Consider the following 23,150-nt stretch of genomic DNA (forward strand, 5'->3'; position numbering starts at 1 on the left):
CTGATTTTCATTCATAGCTTTGTAGTGAAAGTAGAAGGCTGTTAATGAAATCTGATACACAGCTGGAATATGCTGGCAAAAATTAGGAGGCATAATTAACACAAATGAGGGCCATATATGGGAGTATCAGAAATGGGATGAGATTTAATTATTGTACAAAGTGTTAGGCATATGCTTTTGATACCTCTAATAAGTACTTTAGTCTGCACTGAGAAATTATGAACTGGAAATGGAGAGAAAAAAAAGAATTCCTTGGCAGATAACCAAAGTACTAAGGGACACCAATGTTATTCCCCTTAATGATGGATTTCAGTTTAATTTATAATGCAGAAATTTCACAGGATTAAAGAAGCTTTCATGATACAAGAGTAAAAGCACACTGGTTTTTTTTTAAGTTAGCAATTCAGAGGCTAAGAACATATATTATTTTACCCTACAGATGCATGGAAGGACCACTCTGGATCCAACCCAATATGTTTAGCTGGAAGTCAGTAGAATCAGAATCAGGGCAGCCTTAGCGCAATATGTACAAATGAAGACCAGAGAGAACACAGAAGATCAGAACCAAACTGGATACATGGGTGGAAACAAGGTCAAAGGAGGCACAAAACAAGGCTAAATGGGGGAAGAGGGCACAGGGAGGGTCTCCACAAAGAACTATAAGAGAGCAGGAGACTATGTAAGGAAGCTAATCAAGACACAAAGGCCCAAGGCAAAACCAAGTGGAATCAGCATCCCAACAAAAGAACACTGCAAGCAGATATGTATGACTATACGTTTCTAAAACGTTTCTTAAAGAAAAACTCCATCCTAGTCAGTTAACCAGGAAGGAAAGAAAGAGCCACCAGAATAGGTATGAGCTGAAAGTTTTCATCCAAGAGAACCTTTGGCTTATAATTGGGGAGGGGATTTGGGGCAAAAGGGGCAGCAAAATCACTCCCCTTTCCTCGCTGTTTCTTCCACCGCTGCTGCCAGTTTCCCAGCAGTAGCAACCAGAGCTATTCTTGGTGGCCAACAGCATGTTTCTGCTTCCTGACTTGGAGCTGAGCAGAAGCAGGGAAGAGCAGCTGGCCCAGCTCAAGTAGGAGCTATAAAAGTAAGCCAGATTCCCAGGGAGTGAGCAAACAGGAGTTTGACAGGGGGAGTGTAGGGGAAGAGGAGACCAAGGTAAGGGGGAGAAGAGAAACCTCAAGGAAATCCAGGAGGCTGCCAATTCAAAGAGGCTGTGTGCTTGCTGAGTGAATGAGGGAAGGGATGGGTGTGGAGAGTTGCTGCAGGACCTGAAGGGGGTGTGGCCTGATTATCAGTTGGACTCAACAATCAGTGCCTGGTTGCTGTTGATTGTTGTTGGCCTTTCAGTGACCTCATTCTGCTTCCTGACTTGGAGCTGAGCAGAAGCAGGGAAGAGCAGCTGGCCCAGCTCAAGTAGGAGCTATAAAAGTAAGCCAGATTCCCAGGGAGCGAGCGAACAGGCAGAGCAAACAGGAGTTTGACAGGGGGAGTTCGGCAGGGGAGGTCTCTAAAAAAATAAAAAAATAAAAAAAAATAAAAAAAAATAACTAAAAAAAAATAAAAAACAAAACAAAGAGGGGGGCAAAAACAAAGAAAAACATAAAGAGAAAAAAACTCACAAAACCACCACCAAAAAACCCCAAAAAAACCAAAACCCAACCAAAAGATCTTACTTTCCAGACATACTCATATAGTTGTGTACCTTCAGAGAGGACACAACAAAGCAAAGGCAATTCCACTATAATCAAAAAGGGAAAAAACCAAAGCAGAAATCGACAATATAGATGGCAAGGAGTCCCTAGAGGTGGTGACCTGCAAAGGGTGTGCAATGTTCGTGTTTCTGCCTGAGCTCAACATGGCGTATACCTGCAACAAGTGCAAGCTGGTGGCACTTTTGGAAGAAAAAGTGAGAGGACTTGAGCGGCGAGTGTCCACCCTCCAAGGAATAAGAGAAGTCGAGGAGTTCTTAGACCGAACGGTGGAACTGCAATTTATTTATTTATTACATTTCTATACCGCCCAATAGCCGGAGCAACAGCAACAAGAAGCACATGAGATTGAAGAACAACAGCCAGCTGAAGCAGAAGTGGAGTATGCTGAGGGGAGGAAAGCCAATGAAGAGGAAACTCCCTGGAAAAGAGTGACAGTTAGGAGCAGAAGAATTAGAAGGCATTCTGCACTGGTGGAACCATTAGAGTTAAGCAACCGCTTTCAGCTTCTGGAGAATGAGACTGAAGGACAGTTTGCAGAGGAAGAAGTGCAGGAGACACCATGCAACAGTGACCAAGAGGCAGAAGGTAGGTCAACCAAGAAGAAGAGAAGAGTAGTCGTTGTGGGAGACTCCCTGCTGCGTGGGACTGAAACCCAAGTATGTCGTGAAGACCCATGGACTCGTCAGGTGTGCTGTCTCCCTGGAGCACAGATTAGAGATGTGTCTGAAGGGTTACCGAAGCTCATAAAGCCCACGGACACATACCCCTTTCTTCTCATCCATGTGGGAACAAATGATGTCGCCAGGCAGAACTACGAAGAAATCATTTCAGACTTTGAAGCCCTGGGTAGGAAACTGAAGAACTTTGGGGCCCAGATAGTTTTCTCATCCATCCTCCCGGTTCTTGGAAGAGTATTAGAAAGGGAAAGAAAAATACTCTGGATGAACAACTGGCTTCGAAGGTGGTGCCATCATGAGAGTTTTGGATTCTGGGACCACGGGCTACGCTACTTGGAACATGGACTGCTGGCAAGGGATGGGTTGCACCTCACAAGGGCTGGAAAGAATGAGTTCGGACACAGCATGAAGAACTTGATCAGGAGGGCTTTAAACTGAATCTTACGGGGGCGGGAGACGTAAATTTCGAGGCAACAGTGGATGAAGGCCAATGCACCACAGTACAGAGAACAGCTCCAATGGTGTCCCAAAATAGTGTCTGCAACAATGTAGGAACAAAGCCAGACTATAAAACACATGGTCTTCGATGTCTATATACTAATGCCCAGAGCATGGGAAACAAACAGAATGAACTTGAACTCTTATTACATGAAGGCAAATACAACTTGATAGGTATAACTGAAACTTGGTGGGATGACTCCCATGACTGGAATATAGCAATTGAAGGATATAACTTGTTCAAAAAGAACAGAAGAAATAGAAAGGGAGGTGGAGTTGCACTATATGTTAAAAATACCTATCCCTGCACAGAAATACAGACAGATGAGACTGGGAGCCCCGTCGAGAGCATCTGGATTAAAATAAATGGGGCTAGGAATAAAAAGAATATGATAATCGGAGTCTACTACCGACCACCCAATCAAGGAGAAGACGAGGACGAAACTTTTGAGAAACAAATTGCCAGTGTTTCAAGGAAGTGTGATGTAGTAGTGATGGGGGACTTCAATTACCCTGATATCTATTGGGAGACCATTACTGCCAAAAGCGGCCCTTCCAAGAAATTCCTGACATGTATGGGTGATAACTTTCTCTTACAGAAAGTGGTGGAAGGAACTAGAGGATCGGCAATCCTTGACTTGTTATTGACCAATAGGGATGACTTAGTGGATAAAGTGGCAGTTACGGGAACTCTGGGGGAAAGTGACCACGTCATACTTGAATTCTTGATTATGAAGGAGACAAAAGTCGAGTGTAGCCATACACGTACTCTAGATTTTAGGAAAGCTGATTTTAATAAACTCAGAACTATAATAAGTAAGGTCCCGTGGCAAGGGAGCCTAATGAGAAAAGGAGTGCAGGATGGGTGGGAGTATTTAAAAAATGAAATTTTAAAGGCACAGTTACAAACAATTCCAACAAGGAGAAAAGATAGAAGACAAAAGAGAAACCAATGTGGCTCCACAAAAAGCTTAGAGATGACCTGAAAACAAAAAGGGATACATATAGGAAGTGGAAGGAAGGCCAGGCTACAAAAGAAGAGTACAGACAAGTGGCGCAGAAGTGCCGAAATGGCATCAGGAAGGCTAAAGCTGTGAATGAGCTGAGATTAGTGAGGGATGCTAAAAGCAATAAAAAGGCTTTCTTCAGATACGTGAGTAGTAAAAGACAGAGTGGTTCAACTGCTTAATGAGGATGGCAAATTGATAACAGATGACAAAGAAAAGGCTGAAGTGCTCAATTCCTACTTTGCCTCGGTCTTCTCCCAAAAGCGGGTCTATGACCCCCCGGGAAAAAGTGAAGCAGAAGTTAAGGGGGCAGGATTGCAGTTTGAGATTGATAAACAAATGGTCAAAGGACACCTAATTTCCTTGAATGAGTTTAAATCTCCAGGGCCCGATGAACTGCATCCTAGAGTAATGAAGGAGCTAGCGGAAGAACTCTCAGAACCTTTGTCTATTATCTTTGCAAAATCATGGAAGACGGGACGACTGGAGGAGGGCTAACGTTGTCCCTATCTTCAAAAAGAGCAAAAAGGAGGAACCTGGGAACTACAGACCAGTCAGTCTGACATCCATCCCTGGGAAAATTCTGGAGCAGATTATAAAGAAGTCAATCTGTAAACACCTTGAAATCAACGCAGTGATTACTAGAAGCCAACATGGATTTGTCAGGAACAAATCCTGTCAGACTAATTTGATCTCGTTTTTTGATAGGATAACCTCCCTTGTGGACTGTGGGAATGCTGTGGACGTCATATATCTTGACTTCAGCAAAGCTTTTGACAAAGTACCACATGACATTCTGATTAACAAACTAGCTAAAAGTGGGCTAGATGGAACAACTATTAGGTGGATTCACAGTTGGCTACAGAATCGGACTCAAAGAGTACTTATCAATGGAACCTTCTCAAACTGGGGAGAGGCAATGAGTGGGGTGCCGCAGGGCTCAGTCCTGGGCCCAGTGCTCTTCAACATTTTTATTAATGATTTGGACGAGGAGGTGCAGGGAACGCTGATCAAATTTGCAGATGACACCAAATTGGGTGGGATAACTAATACCTTGGAAGACAGAAACAAACTTCAAAGTGATCTTGATAGGCTGGAGTGCTGGGCTGAAAACAACAGAATGAAATTTAATAGGGATAAATGCCAAGTTCTACATTTAGGGAATAGAAACCAAATGCACAGTTACAAGATGGGGGACACTTGGCTCAGCAATACTACAAACGAGAAGGATCTTGGAATTGTTGTAGATCGCAAGCTGAATATGAGCCAACAGTGCGACATGGCTGCAAGAAAGGCCAATGCTATTTTGGGCTGCATTAATAGAAGTATAGCTTCCAAATCACGTGAGGTACTGGTTCCTCTCTATTCGGCCCTGGTTAGGCCTCATCTAGAGTATTGTGTCCAGTTCTGGGCTCCACAATTCAAGAAGGAAGCAGACAAGCTGGAGCGTGTTCAGAAGAGGGCAACCAGGATGATCAGGGGTCTAGAAACAAAGCCCTATGAAGAGAGACTGAAAGAACTGGGCATGTTTAGCCTGGAGAAGAGAAGATTGAGGGGAGACATGATAGCACTCTTCAAATACTTAAAAGGTTGTCACGCAGAGGAAGGCCAGGATCTCTTCTCGATCCTCCCAGAGTGCAGGACAAGGAATAACGGGCTCAAGTTAAAGGAAGCCAGATTCCGGCTGGACATCAGGAAAAAACTTCCTGACTGTTAGAGCAGTGCGACGGTGGAATCAGTTACCTAGGGAGGTTGTGGGCTCTCCCACACTAGAGGCCTTCAAGAGGCAGCTGGACAACCATCTGTCAGGGATGCTTTAGGGTGGATTCCTGCATTGAGCAGGGGGTTGGACTAGATGGCCTTGTAGGCCCCTTCCAACTCTGCTATTCTATGATTCTATGTGGACACCATTTTGTTTCCCCAGAATGCATCTGGGAATTGCACTACACGATTACATAGTTGTCAGATGGATTCTAGGAAAATAAAACAGGAGCTGCCTGCAGTTAGCAAGCAGGCATAGCTTTTCTTGCTGCTGCAAAATTTCTTCCATTTTGCCTCACCTGCTGAAAACTGCCATAGTTACCTCCTCCCACTTCACACCTGCAAATGAGATAGCGAAATGGGGTGGGGGCATTTAAGCTTGACCCTGCAATGCCAAAGCCTGTCTGATTCTGGCCCTTGAGGCAACAATAAGCCTTGACTACCAAAGTTTAGAGACCTGTACCCAAAGTGCTAACGTCTTAGACCAGGGTGGCCTGGATGCAAACATGAAAGCATAGATACCAGCTTTAAAAGCAGGAAAAAATAAGGTACTTCAACATTTTGCTGCAGTCATTTTTAGTTTTGCAGGAGAAGACTGACAACAAAAATTGGATTTAAAAACGCCGTAATTCTATTAAAGGGCTAATAAAAAGGATTCGATCACTGGGGTCTCCACAGTTGTTAAACATTGATTTAAAACACTGATATCATTCTGCTCACTTAAATGGAAACATCACGAAACAGGCACAAGGGCCCTGAGGCGGAGTTTCAAAGATTCGGAGCATAAACTCTTCACCATATACTAATAAGCAAGTTGACAAGCAAAACAGTATGAAATTTGAAATAACCCTTTGATTCTTAAATATGCTAATTAGACGCAGGATAATAAATAAATTCAAACCCAAGCAAAGAATTACCAAGACACTCTTTGAAATGTTTTTTTTTAATTTTTTTATTTCCTACAATACTTAAACATACACATTTACATTCACATAAAAACAACAACAACAACAACATACTACATAATGTTCAATTTGAATACAAAATCTTATCTTAATAACATAATCAAAATAACCTACAAGTGCACCCCCCACCTCGGGATCTCATTCCTGATTCCAGAATCTCATACTTTCTTCTGATGGTGGTTTCCCACTTCCTTTTGAAAACACAAATATTAGGAACTGTTTCCAAATTCCTTCAAAATCATTTGATTTAGCTATACCTCTTCTCCATTTAATATTACTTGTTAATTTATCATTAATAGCTATATCCCATACTTCTTTATACCATTCTTCAATAGAATATTCCCCTTGAATCTTCCAGTTCCTAGCTACAATCAATCTTGCTGCAATCAACAAATTCGTTATCAGTTCCTTAGTTTCCTTTATACATTTAAAATCTTCTTCAAATAGTGACAGCAATGCAACTTTTGGTGTTCGTTCTATCTTCATTTCCACAATTTCTTCAATCTCCAAAAAAACCATCTTCCACAATTTCTGAACATAGTTACATTCCCACCACATATGCAAATACGTTCCTTTAACCCCACAACCTCTCCAACAATTTTCTGATTGCTGATTGTTTATCTTATTCAATCTAACCGGAGTTAGGTACCACCTCCATACAATTTTATAATAATTCTCTTTTATTCTTACTGACATATTTCTCAACGCTCTTTGTTTCCATAATCCCTCCCAACCCTGTTGTCCTATTTGTACCTTCAAATCTGTCTCCCAAACCATTTTACCCGAATTATCCACCGTCCCTTTCTCTACCAATATTCTATATAATTCACTCATCAACCCTTTTAACATGTTTTAAAAGCCTTTTAACATGTTTTAAAACATGTTTTCAACCCTTTGAAATGTTTTAACCCTATAAGGTACCCAAAATAGGTTAACAGAGCAATCCTTAGCAATCCTAATGAGTGGAGTGGTTCATCCACCACTTCCAAAGCCCAGGCAGCTCACATCAGCCAGGGCAGACAGTGGGGTGGCCGGGAGAGTGGGAAATGGTCTATTATTATTAGTACTATTATTATTAGGTTGGTGTTTTTTGTTTTAAATCCCTTTGCATTGATTTCACCAGGTGGAAAAATACCTACAGAAACCCCAGGCTGGCATGACTATATATGCACAGTGCTTAAAATTTTTTAGACGCCTTGCAAGTGTTAAACAACAACAACAACAACAACATATAAACACCAATGATTGGTTTCCCCTACTATTACACTTTAAACTATACACCAATTTAAATTTGCTGATTTCTATTTTGGAAAGCTCAAGCTGGAGGTGAACAGGAGAGAAAACATAAAGAAATATGAGTCAAAGGAATTTTAAGATCATAGAATCATAGAATAGCAGAGTTGGAAGGGACCTACAAGGCCATCAAATCCAACCCCCTGCTCAATGCAGGAATCCACCCTAAAGCATCCCTGACAGATGCTTGTCCAGCTGCCTCTTGAATGCCTCTAGTGTGGGAGAGCCCACAACCTCCCTAGGTAACTGATTCCATTGTCGTACTGCTCTAACAGTCAGGAAGTTTTTCCTGGTGTCCAGCCGAAATCTGGCTTCCTTTAACTTGAGCTGTGTACTACGTATGGATAGACTCAGTACTCTTTGTCATTCTGATTGCCAAAACAAGTATTCTGATTATTGGGAGAAGAGACATCATGCAAAAATGCAGCTACAACCTCTCCCTGTCATCTTTTCCTTAAAATTTATTTTAATTAAAATCGCTGTTAATGAACCAGACTCTTAACAACAATGAACAACTCCATGGCTACAGAGATGGGGAGAGGGCAATGGAAAACTAGAGGAATGGAGGGATGGAAAGAAAGTGTGGCTGGCTGGAACACTAAACAAGAGCACTCTACGCTGCAAGATTTTGTTGCAGGCCCCACGTAACAACCACCACCAACATGAAAATAATATTTCTTAACCAGCTAGTGAGGACAGTATTGCCTAACTGGTACACAAATAAGACTGACTAATAGAAAGTGCAATCTGCCTTACTATGAATATGAACTTCACTGGACAGTGAAAGAATGCTGCATAAATGGTTACACAAAAATGTGTGTGTGTTATATTACAACCTGCCTTCCAATGGCATGTTCAAGGCAACTTTCAAAGGCAAAACAGTACTAAAAACACACACATACAAATTCAAATCAAATAGCAGCACTACAAGATCCAGAAGCCCTCAAAATTAAAACCTGCCAAGAACTATACTAAACAAATCTGTTTCCCCCAGGTATTAGATATTAGAGACAGGTAAAGATATTAGAGGTAGATAAAGATATTAGAGACAGTGCCAAGCAAATATATTTGGAGAGAGCGTTCCAGAATTGGGGCACCACCACGAAAAGGCCCTTGTCCCTCATAGCCAACTACTTACCTTCTGAAGGAGGGGGCACCCGATACAGGGCATCTACCAATGAACTCAACAAACAGAAATTGATCCTTTAGATATCTGGGCCCCTGGCCATTTAGAGCTTTGCAAGTTTTTAAACCATTGATACATGATTTTAAGTGAGTCTTAAGTGAGCCTTAAGTGAGTCATATAAAAGTATGCTTTTTAATAGAGTGAGCTTGGGGAGAAAAAAATCCCCAAGTTTTTCTAAAATGCAAATGAAAAAGCAAGCGCAAAACAGAAAGACAATATCAATTTTGGCTGTGAAGCTTTATAAGGGATTAGTGTCTTACTTTTTCTCCTTTCTGTCCTGGCAAACCAGCTAGTCCCGGCAATCCTGCTTCCCCCTGTTTAAAATAAAACTGCAATGTTATATTCTGGTATCTTAAATTCAAAGAATAAGGAATATAAGCAATGCAGGTCCAGACATAGTTGTGTTCTTGGCATAGTATACAGTCAGATCATTACTCTTGAGGATGTTTACAGAAACGTAAAGCTTTGCAGTTTAGTCCTTTCCCTTCAGTCCTGTTCAGGGCTGGCAATGACATAACAGCCATTGTCCCTAATGGAAGGGGAACCAGTCCTATTCCTATATGCCGTTCCTGGGGGATGAACCATTTGCAGGTTGGAGGGATTTTTCTACGCGACAGTTCCACAAAGAGGTTCCACAAACACAGTCTAATACGTTTTCTCTTAATTGGTTTCTCATTCCCTCTTCACCATGCTGAAGAGAAGGGCATATTATTCTGAATGCATGCTCACAGATGTCTGGAACATGATCATTTCTTTATTATTTTTCATTTGCTTTTCTAATATTTGCTGACATTCCGTTGGCATTTTTGGTTTCTGCAGTAAACTGAGCTGATATATTACTATTTATCTCTTGCTCAAACATACACACACGCAGCAACGGCACTTATGTTTGATCAGCATACTTTCTTTCTTCTTTTTTCTTTTAAAGAATTGTGCTAGGCGTCAGGATTGGAAAATAGGTTTGAAGCTGCAATTGAGGGGGAATGCTTTAAAATCCCACTGATTTTTCACAGGCTGTTACACATGTTTTCACATTTCAGAAAACCAATTACAACATAGAAATAATATAGTATGCCTCTTATACTACATAAAAAGAATAAGTAAAGAAAAAGGCTGTATTCTAGCTGCCAAATAACTGCCACAGCTTGATGTCCGTCATGTTCATTAAAACACTTGCAAATTACATGACTTTAATTGGCAACGCTTTATGGAAAAACGGTCAACCAAACAGGCTAGTTCATGAGACTGACTGGTATCCTCCTTTTGAAGGCAGATGCAGTTTCTCTGCAATACCTGTCATTGATTCACAAGTGATTCCTCTTGCAATCATAGTGGTCCACAGACACCTGTGAGCTTTCTGCATATCTTGTATTTGACTTTGGGTGTATGCCTAATGTCCCCATATTTCTCTCATTCACTTTTTGACTTCAAGGTTGCCGCAGTGGTACTTTTTCAAGCTCTTCTTTCTCTATACATGGTGACTCTAACTCTGTGAACACTGTTCTTTCTTAATGGTCCACCTACATTTACTTCTTTGTCCAGTTCCTGTGCTCTACTTAGGAATGTGCCAAGGACTGCCACACACTGTGCAGCTTCTTAAACTAGCTGTTCCAGGAAACAATCATTCATACTGTTTGGAAATTTTATCTCTGCAGCATACCTCAGAGTGGCATTTATCCAATCAACCTGAAGTAGTTGAAATCATCCTTTATTATAGTATTTGTCTCTCTGGTAGATTCCTCTAATCTTTAACATGGAACTATCCACGCTAAAGTCAGCGGGTTGACAACATAACCATCTTGAGTTTTTATGGTAAAATTTGTTTCACCGAGGCGACAGATCTGACTTGGCTCTGCACATTGTTAATGCATAACTGCCATGGCCTAAACTAGTGGGCCAAGTGCTGGTCCAACATGCTGTATAAATATTTGACAGTCCTTCCTGAGGAAATGCCCCCATATTTGTCTTTTATCCGTCCATATGGTTTAAGACGACTCTTAACTAAATACTGATTAAAAACCCTGCAGTTAATGGAAGTTAAGGGATGCTATAGTGGTCAACACTGTCCAGCAGGATTTGAATAAAATTGTCCAGTTGGGTGCTAGAAGGTAGTGGATTTGGTTCACCTTCTTCTGGAATATTCATTGTATGTAGATTTCAGGACTTGATGAACCATGATCCTCTTACAAACCTAGCGTTAGAGATAACTCCTCTTTAAACACAAGTTTATTTTTTATTGGCTGGGACAAATGGTTTTGTGACATGCCACACTACTGCATTTGTTAAGTTAACTCTAGTGAAGAGGAAAGACGACAGAGGTTATTGAACTATTTAATTAATCTCTCTTTATATGTATTTAGTATACAAACCAGTTGCTGATGGTTGGTGAAATTATTATTTAATTTCTACTACTATATTTAGTTTGTTTTCCTTGTATGTTGACAATCTGTATTTTGTTTTGTTTTGTGTTTTTAATCTGCTGTATACAAAAAAGCCTGGTTGGCTATCGAGCAATAAGCTGAACTGAACACAGTCTTTGCATTATGACCCTACATAACCATTTTTGTGCCTTTAGCATGTCTAAAACTATACAGTCTGTAGAACATAACATAATTTCTTCTAACGTTAAATCTTTTCTGAAATAAAAAGAGCAAAGATGCAAGTGAAAAGCCAAAGTTACTCAAAGCAACACAAATTTTATAGCTCATACAAGGCACAAATATAAACCAATGAGTCTTATACCTTGCTTGGAGAGCAAAAGCATTTTTCTTCAGGTTTCTTTTCCATTATTGGAAGTGCATGTATTTCACCAACTCGAACAGTTGATGGTGATGCTGCAGTAGTTTTCAAGCTTTCTTCCAAAGGACACTGAAAAATTAAATATATATTATTCTGATTTAAGACAGCTTCAACAATCACACACACACACACACACACACACACACACACACACACACACACACAGTGTCTTCTGCATCTGCAAAGGCCGTATTTTAAGGGGGGGGAATAAAAAATAATTGTGTTGATGCAAACCATATGAAAATAGTGAACTGAATTCAAAATCACTAGGTTTTTTTTTATTAAAAAAATATTAAGAGCCACAGAGCAATGCTATGCATGTTTACTCTAATTTGAAGTAAAAGTCAGCAACACACTCTCTTTTCTCTCTTTCTCTGGGCTCATCTACACCAAGCAGGATATTCCACTATGAAAGCGGTATGAAAGTGGTATATACTGTAAGAGGCAGGAGCCACACTACTGCTTTATAGCAGTATTGAAGTGCACTGCAGGATCTACACTACTGCTTTATAGTGGTACTGAAATGCACTGACAACTGTTGGGGCCCATGACACATCTACACTAAGCAGGATATAAGACAATGAATGCTGTATGAAAGCAGTATATGGTATGTATCAATGAGCCCCAACAGTGGTCAGTGCACTTCAATACTGCTATAAAGCAGTAGTGTGGCATCTGTCTTTTTTTACTGCTTTCATAGTGGAATATCCTACTTGGTGTAGATGAGCCCTCTTCTGTCTTTCATACACACACCCTCTGAATTCTATATGTATGTATATTTTATTTTTTAACATGAAAAATGTGTACTACTTTAAAGCTTTATCACAACAGTCCCAGCGACCAGTTACAAAAGAGGGCAGGGCTCCTGCAACTTTAACTGTTGGGATGAAGACGACATTGCATGTATATAAATGACAACTGCTGAAATTCCCTTTTCTACACAACTGTTAGAGATACAGAAGCCCTGTCCTCCTTTCCATATGGTCACCCTACTTGTAGGTCAAATTCATCTCCCCACTTCTTTAACCATATTAACAGTAACTATAAAGTGGAAAATCTGGGTAAAGGGTAGAAAGAAAGGGAGAGAAACTAATAAGAAAAGGGAAGGGGATTAGGTTCATCTTTAAGGATTCTGGCCTTAAGTGCTTTGGTAGTATCCAATCTTAGTCCTAGAGTAGACCATTGAAATGAATGAGAAGTACATTAGTCATTGCTAGCCCATTCATTTCAATGGGTCTACTCTAAGTAGGGCTAACAATGGCTACTACCCTTTAGGTTTTCATTTGTGCCAAAGCATAATGCTCATTACAAAGCCCATAATGAACACTCACATCTTCACCAACAGTTGCTCTCATCAGGTTTAATGAGGGCTAGATAAATGCCTTGATATGGAAGTGCATGTACAATGGTTTGTAGAACAAACCTTTAACAATTCCTTTTCTCATTGAAATTGTCTCATATTAATCCATTTCCATTTCATATTTTTCAGCATGAAAAATTAATCTAATATAAGCTTTCATTTCGAAGAAAAGATTATTTTAATGGTACAATAGGATTTATTTATATTTGTAAAAGTGAGAAGAAGGAATTTATTGCTGTGAAAAAGGAAATTAATTGCATTTTTATAAGTAAACTTACCATATTCTCAGATAATTCACAGCAATTCTCCTGAGTAGCAAGTCTGGGATTGTAATATACCATCATACGGCCAAGTTCAATCTGTTTAGTAAACACAGAGATGTTTATAAATTGTGTAATGCAATCTATATTGACATGTGTGAAACCACGATGGCCACAAACCAACACTGAGTTAAATTGCTTGAATAAAATGAATGGGCTTCAGTGTGTTTAGCTCTATTTTGGATTGTGGCCATAAAGTTTTAGAACACATTATAGTCTGACATTTGATAATACTGTATTTGCATATATTATAATGCATATTGGAACAACACCACAAATTCTAATTTGATAATACAAATTGCATTCTGAGCCAAGCAGAGCACTTATCGATACCATTTTTAAAGCATTTGAATGTATTTACTACGACAGATATTGCCATTTGTAGCATTCCTTTGGTCAACTCTCTGGACATATTTTAAGGAAATATTTTAAAGATGGATATACAAATCATGATAACTTGAAACTAGATTTTTATAGAAATACTATTGCCTCTTTTACTAATACTACTATAAATAATGCAAGTAAAAACGATTAAAAATATTTAGGGCATAACTGTGCCACACCAGCACTAATGCAAACAGGACTGCCAAACCTTAGGTAAGCCGTGGGTCAGGGAATGGCACCGGTGCTTCCCCATTCTTTGCTGGGTTAGAACCGGTCCTAGCCAGGGAACTGGACAACAGTTCTTGCATCATTTAACACTGAGTCAGTTTACACCATTCTCCACAACAACCATAGAGATATTGCAGGAAGGAGCCCAGTAGGGGTCTTGTGATTCCTGGATCATTGTTATGTCTGAAGTTTGCAAAAGCTGAGGCAACTGTCTCAGGGCAGCAAACTGTTGGGGTTCAAGTGCTTAGTATATATATTTTCATAACTGCTCAAAGAGCATGACATACATTATTTTGGTAATCTTTAACAATGACCCTGTAAAGTAGGCCAGAGGAATTAACCCCAATATTCCAGATTCAATAGTGACATCTGAGCAGGGACTTCCAGCTCAAACCTCATATTCTCCACATATCAGAACCACTGACCACAGACACCAGAAAGGGAAGATATCACACTTGGATATTGGACAAGACAGCAGTCAATCTCTGCCAAGATGGGCGCTTTGTTGATTTGCTGCGGAGCGTTTTGATGGCCTCCTATTTACCACATGATCCCCAGTTGCCCATGTGACTGATCCAGGAAGTCTGGATTTCATGCTAAATTGATTTCATTTGCTTTCAATGAGGCCCTCTCACAGCCAAATCTGATTGGCTAGCATTGTAATGTCACTCTTTCAACTAGTATTGGCTGGGTTCATCCATGAGATTGAACTAGGAAAGGAAAGAAACTTGTAACTGGGGTGGGGGTGACACAAGGGAAACAATAACAACGAACAGGATCTAAACAAATATGAGTATTTTTATGAAATGTTTGGGAGGGAAATCTGTTTACCCCCAAAACACTATTTTCAGCTTGAAAACTGGGAGGGGAAAATATTCAACCCAACACTAATCATAATACATGAACGTATATTTGTTGAGCTCTTGCACTGAATCATCTGCATAGCAAGAGGCAGAGAATTTTGTACAAAGGGGGATAGTTCACTGGAAATAATACTGCAATATGTTTGAACTGCTTTTATCCTCCTGTAAAAAATAAACGAAAAAACAACTTGGCTACAAAGCCCTTTCCCCCCCACGAATGATGCGTATTGCGCAAGAGTTTGCGTGCTTCGGAAGAGAGCCTATACACATGCTAACTGTTCTGTGAAACATTTATAGTCTCTCGAGAAAGAAACCAGATGGAATGGAGTCAGTGGCAAAGTGTGGACAAAGGAAACAGGCTGAGGGAATAAAAGGAATGTGACAATAGCCAGAATCCTTGGGTGAGATTAAAGGAAAGAAGAAATTTAGGGAAGGATTTGTCTACATAGGACATAAAATAGCTATAATAATATTTTCTGCTCCCTTAGTGAAACCTGTAAAACTGGGGGCTGTTGTCATGGTTGTGTTGTGAGGTCCTTTGCAGTACATGACATCATGGCCACCATGCTCCCAACCAGCTGCTTCTGCCTAGAAACCTGCAGATTCAGAGAGTCCTTTTACTCTGTTCCTTTTAGTTAAAGCAGCTCCTGGATGCTTCATTTGCAATGTGTCCCTGTGCCTCCGCATGAAGTCCTGGGCATGTCTGTGACCTGGTTGTGACGTGGGCTGGCCCTTTCCCCATTCACTCCTCTAGTGTTTCCATTGAGAGAAGTCTATGCTTTTCCTGCATTAATTACCTCCAGAACTTAACATAACAGTGCAATCGTATGTGTGTCTCCTGAGAAGTAAGCCCCATTAAATTCAATGGCACTTCCTCCCAAGTAGGTGTCTATAGGATTCCAGACTAAATGTATGTTTCTGAATTTATATTCTCTGCAGGCATATGACTTTTATACATGGGAAGATTTAATACCACCATAGGGAGTGTTTGAATGGGAATATTATATGACCCTTATCTCTAGAAAGCAAATTAATGATATAGAAACAGGAGTCAAAACAATTACTTCAAAACATGGTCTATTAATAATATTATTAATATCAGCAGCTCACCGAGCCAAGAACACAGAAACTAAGAGCATCATCAGGCAGAGGGGAACTCTCATTTCCCTACCATGGCTTTGGCTCCTGCTACTGTCCCACAATAGGGACGAGCAGTTTCCTCTTCCTTCACACGGGGAAAGAAAGAGGAAGCAGCGACAGCCATATGGCAAATCCAGTAGGCATTTTTATCACACTGCTTTTCCTGCACTCAGCAGGAAATGGCGGTTAAGTTTCATTTTAAGAAAAAAGTGGATTTACCGGGTCTTATTTTGTTGCGGAAAAAAGACCAGAAGGAGCGGTAGACGCATGGGAGGTGAACGTTGTCGTCAAAGGGACCCGCAAAAAAACCCGTAGTGGCCAGTAACAAGCGTGCAATAAAACGCTTGTCTGATGATGGGCTAAGAAAATAGAAAAACCAAAAGTTCCGCTTATTTACAATTGTCACGGACCAGGAATGGCCTGTTCCATAGGGTGACCATATGAAAAGGAGGACAGGGCTCCAGTATCTTTAGCAGTTGCATTGAAAAGGGAATTTCAGCAGGTGACATTTGTATATATGGAGTACCTGGTGAAATGTCCTTTTCATCACGCCAGTTAAAGTTGCAGGTGCCCTGCCCTCTTTTAAATCTGGTCACTCTAGTATAGCTCCTGCAGCTTTAACTGTTGTGATGAAGAGGGAATTTCACCAGGTTCTCCATATATACAAATGACACCTGCTGAAATTCCCTTTTCTATACAACTGTTAAAGATACAGGAGCCCTGTCCTCCTTTTCATATGGTCACCCTACTGTTCCATGAGAAGAGAAAACAAGCAAAATTGTATGCCCACACTTTGTTTTACTCTTCCCTTCCTGTGGCCTTTTATGCTGCCACCAGGTGGAAATGTTTATTTCTCTGGCTGCTTCCACCATAGTAGCCTCAAAACAATCAATAAAACACTGCTCCTCTTATTTCTAAGCATCCTAGTACATCAGTATATAACATACTGGTTTGCAAAATATTTGATTTTTAGGCATAAATATATTTTAAACACATTAGGTTGGATCCAGGCATGCCTTTCTACCAACAGAAAGGGTCCTCCCATTTGTGGAAGGAGCTCTGATCCAGTGGAAGCTCCACCATCACCACCTCCCATGCTATTCTTAGAGGTTCCCAACCCTCCACAGCAACCTTTTTGAGAGCCCAAGGAGCTGCAGGTGGAAGGGGAATCCACCACTCCACATTTCCTCCACCAGAATGCCCAAAATTCTGCTCATGCATAGCCTGGATCCAATCCCCACTTCCCGTATTATTGAAATAAGCTTTCGTAGTCAAAACCACTTACGTCTACAGGCTTGCCATCTAAATAATGGGTAGCAATGAGAATCTTTCCTTGAAAGTCAGTAGCAGCTTTTTCATCAGTCTGCCTTTGCTCAATTAAGCTGCAATCCACATACAGAGAAATCATCCTTGATTGTACGCTGATGCCAAGTTTATGCCATTGCCGGTCAAAGACAGGGTGGATTTCGCGGCTTTTAAAGATGTAGTGCAAGGAGTTCCCCTGGGTGGATCGTGCAACATACTCTATGACTTTTTTTGAACCATCAACTGTGATGTAAACCTGAAAGAAATATATATATATAAAAAATAACCTTTAAAAGAATTAGAAGTAGTCTCAAAACAAATGAAATGCAGTATAGCAAAGAACGGAATAAAAACACACACCTCTGTACATTTTGGGTAGGGTCCAGAGAATCACAAGTGGAATGCTTGGACAATGGAGCACCCTTGCCTCCCTTTCCCTTTGCAGCTTTTTGCACCACCTTCCCAAAAGTGAGTGCTGAGGGTCAGGGGTCTCTCCAGAATGGCATGGGATGGGGCGAGCGGCTGCTGAAAATCAGAACCTCTGCTTGAACCAGTGGATGGTTCCATCCAAATACCATCCTCTGATATTTGCCCATGCAATTCTGCATTAAGCATAACTTCTAAACCCTTTATTGTTGACCTAGTGAATGGACTTGGCGTCACACGGACTGAAATAGCCCTTAGTTTGATACTGCAAAGCCTTATAGCGAAGTTACACAGCTGGAAGATTAAACACATTGTGCCTGCCCCATCTGAGGGATGCCATGCTGGCTGGCAACTCCAGCCATGGCCCTTGCCATGCTGCATCTCTACAGCCTCCTAGGGAGGGGTCTGCCTATTCCATTTCCCTCAGGGGGGTACCCCCACAGCAATGGAGAGAGGGCAGATGTATAACTTTGTCCTCAGACTACTTCACCTTGGTGTCAAAGTGTCTTGTCTGCAAAGTTAGGGGCTGGTTAGGGGCATCTCCCACCTAGTGAGTGAAGATGGTACTTCAAACCCACAAATATTAAAATTAATTAAAATTAATTAATGCATTTTTAAAAAAACAAATAACTCTGAGGTACATGTCCTTGGGGTCCCCTTAGTATGCACACCATGCTTCAGGTGTCTAGGTTTCACAGTGTTGGAGCTATGGCACTGGTGCACGCACGCTCACACACACACACACACACAAATCCTCTTTTATTATTATAGATTTACTTTTCATTTGTTACATCTCTGTCTCAACATTACTCCAAAAAGTTCAAAGCAGTGTTTTAACTTCACAGCAATCCTGCGTGGTAGTTTAAACATCTACCATTGCAGTGCTAAATTACAGAACTGTTACTGAGTTTATATTTAGCTGTGAGATAGATAATGGCCACTATTGCTTCAAAATAGCAAAACCATCTTCAGTATTGTCTGAATCCAGAGGGGAAAATACCTCATCTCCCACAAAGCTGTATCTATCATCCCACTGTGTGTGTGGGGGACGACGACAAGTGAATAAAGGCAAACTATATAGGGGGAAAAACTCAGTTTGTTCTAACCTGTGGCAAGTTATGCTGATCTAAAATCTGCAGTAAATACCACCGCTCTTTTTTGCTGTTTCGTCTAACACGGAATGTGGCTGTTAAGAAGTATTCCTCTGGAATCCCATTTGGAAACACTTGCCTAAACAATGAGAGGAAAATATTCTAATTAGTTTGACAGGGATAATTTATGCAAAAGATGAAAACAAGTATATGTTGAAATACATGGCACCCAATTAGGTCCTCACGAATGCCCTTGCAGAGGCAGCACCATGTCTTGAAGTCAATGAATTTGATGTGCCAAACATCAAAGCCTAATGCACAGCAAATACTCACGGCAGACATCATTTGGATCCCAAAACATTCTTATACATCTCATGGCAGATAACAACTAAAAAATAAAGTAACTCTCAGCCAACTTGCTGGACTGATCAAATTCAACATAAAAACACCACTATGCTCTATCTTAATGAAAGCTAATAAGCCATATGGTACAAATTTAGACTGAACTATGCAAATGTTCTGCCTTCACCTCACAATTCTCAGTGACGTGCAAGACAATCCAATGCATCTATATTCAGAAGTTATACCGGGTTTAATGGATCTTACTTCTTGATAGAAGCTCTGTCTAGCTGTCTAGACAGCTCTGTCTAGCTCCTTCCTATCTCTCCTCTCTCATCTCACACTATTGCCCCGCTCGTGCTCTTTGCTCCTCTGATGCCATGTTTCTCGCCTGCCCAAGGGCCTCTACTTCCCTTGCTCGGCTCCGTCCATTTTCTTCTGCTGCCCCTTACGCCTGGAACGCTCTTCCAGAACATTTGAGAACTACAAGTTCAATCGCAGCTTTTAAAGCTCAACTAAAAACTTTTCTTTTTCCTAAAGCTTTTAAAACTTGATGTTGTGCAGACTTTATATTGTTAGTTTTACCCTACCCAGTGCCTGTTTGCATTCTCTTCCCCTCCTTATTGTTTTATTATGTTTTTATTAGAATGTAAGCCTATGCAGCAGGGTCTTGCTATTTACTGTTTTACTCTGTACAGCACCATGTACATTGATGGTGCTATATAAATAAATAAATAAATAAATAATAATAATAATAATAATAATAATAATAATAATAATGATAAGAGAGTTCAGAACTGCATTCTCAGGCACTATTTAGAGTTTTAAAACAGTCAAAATGAAGGCACTCTCCATTAACATTCAAGAAGAACACCACACTGGTAGGAAAATCGAGGGAATTACAGGACACAGCTTAGTTTTATTTTTACAAGACAGTCTCTTCAAAATACATAATTGTGCTTCAGTTTTCTTTGAAGAATGGGCATAATCTGTGTGCTAAACATATGATTAGCATGTTCAGCTTTTAAAGCCTTATCTTGTTGCTGAGGCGGGGAGTCTGCACTCTCCTCCAGGTGAGAGCCGCCACCAACACATTTGACCAAAGACACCTATATATTTTAAGAACAGCAAAGAAGAGAGCAGTGACAACATCAAGCTGACTCTCAATATTCTGCTTAGTTTTCCTTTAAACTGCTGTCATGTCTAACCCCCAAACTGGTTTTTAATGGTTTACCTTAACATACAAATTGGTAAACAGGAAAGGGGGGAAAAAACCCAAGCAAATTAGTTTAGATGCTTCCAAATGACATAGTATGTCCAAATAAAGACTACAAAAACTGCAAAATGACCGGTGCTTTATAAATTCCACTGCAAAATTAATGGCAAAGCTACCATCTAGTCCAGTCCAGTGCAGCAAAAATGTGAATATGAGGAAGAACATAAGAGTACAAGAGCCATGCTGGATCAGACCAAGGGTCCATCTAGCCCAGCATTCTTTTCACCCAGTGGCCAGCCAGCTGCCTGTGGGAAACCTACGAGTAGAACATGAGTACAATAGCACCCTCTGGCTCAATTTCCCCAACAGCTGGCATTCTGCCTCTGACACTGGAGGTAGCATGTTGCCATCAGGACTAGTAGGCATAGGAACCACACAAAACCCACCATACAATGTTTGCAAAGTTGGAGTACTGTGATGTTGTTACTTGCCCTGCTGTTCGTCCTCCTTAGCTGGACAACCTCATCCCACACTGCTCCGTGGATCAAAGTGCCTGAGAGGTGCACCTACTGGCACTGGGCTAGCCCCTGACCACAGCTGCTTGTGCTGTGCGGGTGGAGGCAGTTTCGTGCGCAGGAAAGCTGCTGTCAGGTCTTCAGAAACCTCCCTGTAAATTCAAAACTCCCTAGGTACCCTTTTGGACCTGCTATCTGAGGCTGAAGGAAGTTTAAAGGGGACATCTAATGGCTCGCTGTATGTGCCTCCCATCTCAGGCTTAGGGTGCTTCCAGATGGGAGGCTTCTAGCATTACCAATTAAAAGGCATTGTGTGGCTATTCCATCTTTTCCTCCTTAGCGGGCTTTCCATGGAAAGAAAAAGAGGAAGAGGTGGGAAAACACAGGAGAGTTACAAATGGAAGATGTCACCATAAGGCTCCACAAAATTCTGTGCATGGGTCAGAGCGATTACACCATTAATGCCTTGTCTGAAAGCACCCCTTTAAACACAGCTTTTCCTGATGGCCATATTCCATGAATGCCAACTGTTCTTTCTCCAAAACTCCTCAGCTTGGGCACAGCTTCTGGAATGAAGGAGCTGTCAGGAAAGTAAAATGGAAATCCATTTTCTCCTCTCTGCCACCTCCCAGATGGGAAATCCCATTCTCTTATTTCATTATATTTAAGTCTTATTCAGTTCTATATTTGGATACAAATGAGGAGTGCGGAAAGGGGGCTGATAGGAATTGTGCCTGTAGACCTCCACACATTCAAGAATCATGTTTGCACAGAACACAACCACAGGCAGACACCCAAAGTCATGTAGTCTTCCGGACATGTGATCTGGTAGTAACCAGGAAAATGGAGGGTTTCGGATCCCATTCAATTTGAGTGTGTGAGCACAGACTGCAGATATAACCTGGATTACTGCCCTCCATGCATTCCCAAATGAATCAGGCTACAGCATTATGACACTGGACAACTCCTATGCAAGCAGAGAGCCACTATGTGTCCTCTCCAATTACCTGAAGGTTTTGAGTGTACCTGGGGCTAATTGCCTAAAGAGAAGGCCATTCTGGAAGTACCAAAATGATCCATGAAGCCACTTCTTTCCTTTCTCTCAGTTTAGAGGAGAGCTTGCGAAATGTTCACTGAAGGCCAAAAACAGGAAGCTCACATGCTCAGTCATGTCTGCTGGCAGCAGCTCCTGTCTGTTGCTCCTTTGCCACACCCTGCAGAGAGGGGCTCTTACCTTTCAGTGGGCAAATAATTGGGCAAGCTGCCCATACGCGCAGCACATTTATGAGCAGCCGTTAATGGCCAGCCCAGTGCAGGAGCACAAGAGCTACGCACTGCTTAAGCGCTATTTGATATACAGGCCTTTCACTGGCCTCCTGCCCAGGGCTGAATTTCACCCTGAATGATCTTTGAATGCAAATGGAAAAGAACTGTAGCTTTTATACCAAGATAGACAGGGACATTTTTAAAACAAATTATTTATAAAACAAGTCAATAATAGAAACACACAAAAATTGCCTCTGAGCACTCTTCTCACATGCTGGCAACCAAAAATCTATAATACGATCAAGGGATAAATTCAGATGAACAAAGGTGAACCAACTTAGACGCTTCTTTAGGATTGTTTAGCAGTAAACATCTCCCTCTCACAGTGCTCAAATGTACATTGGCAAACATACCGACAAATTAAAAGCAAAGGAAGACAGAAGCTATTTCTCTAAGTTTAACTTTGACTGATCATCTGAACAAACCAATATGATAAATATTAAGTTGGAACCACACATGCCCTTCCACGAACAAAAGGACTTCTTCTGTTTCCGACTCAGTGGAGGTTCCCGTTGGAGAAAAGGATGGAGGCAATTTTTCCAATGCCCCCTTCCATCAACTCTCATGCTGTTCCAAACTTGGGGGTGGAATGGTGGTGGTACAGAAGTGGGAAGGAAGAATCAGTAAAAATAATAGAATCATAGAATGGTAGAGGAAGGGGCCTATAAGGCCATTGAGTCCAACCCCGCTCAGTGCAAGAATCCACCTTAAAGCATCCCTGACAGAT

The 23,150-nt window shown here is 41.0% G+C and overlaps 1 protein-coding gene across 1 annotated transcript in view; it reads right to left on the reverse strand.

Moving 5' to 3' along the window:
* COL19A1 (collagen type XIX alpha 1 chain) overlaps positions 1–23,150 on the reverse strand; it is a 214,355-nt gene that overhangs the window by 155,947 nt on the left and 35,258 nt on the right. The window contains exons 3-7 of the mRNA XM_063125809.1: positions 19,043–19,166; positions 17,491–17,766; positions 13,549–13,629; positions 11,854–11,979; positions 9,372–9,425 (exon numbers count right to left, since the gene is read on the reverse strand). Coding sequence (XP_062981879.1) covers positions 9,372–9,425; positions 11,854–11,979; positions 13,549–13,629; positions 17,491–17,766; positions 19,043–19,166 — 661 coding nt within the window. The remainder of the gene's footprint in view (positions 1–9,371; positions 9,426–11,853; positions 11,980–13,548; positions 13,630–17,490; positions 17,767–19,042; positions 19,167–23,150) is intronic.

This window comes from Elgaria multicarinata, chromosome 4 (genome assembly GCF_023053635.1).
Source record: "Elgaria multicarinata webbii isolate HBS135686 ecotype San Diego chromosome 4, rElgMul1.1.pri, whole genome shotgun sequence".
Taxonomy (NCBI): domain Eukaryota; kingdom Metazoa; phylum Chordata; class Lepidosauria; order Squamata; family Anguidae; genus Elgaria; species Elgaria multicarinata.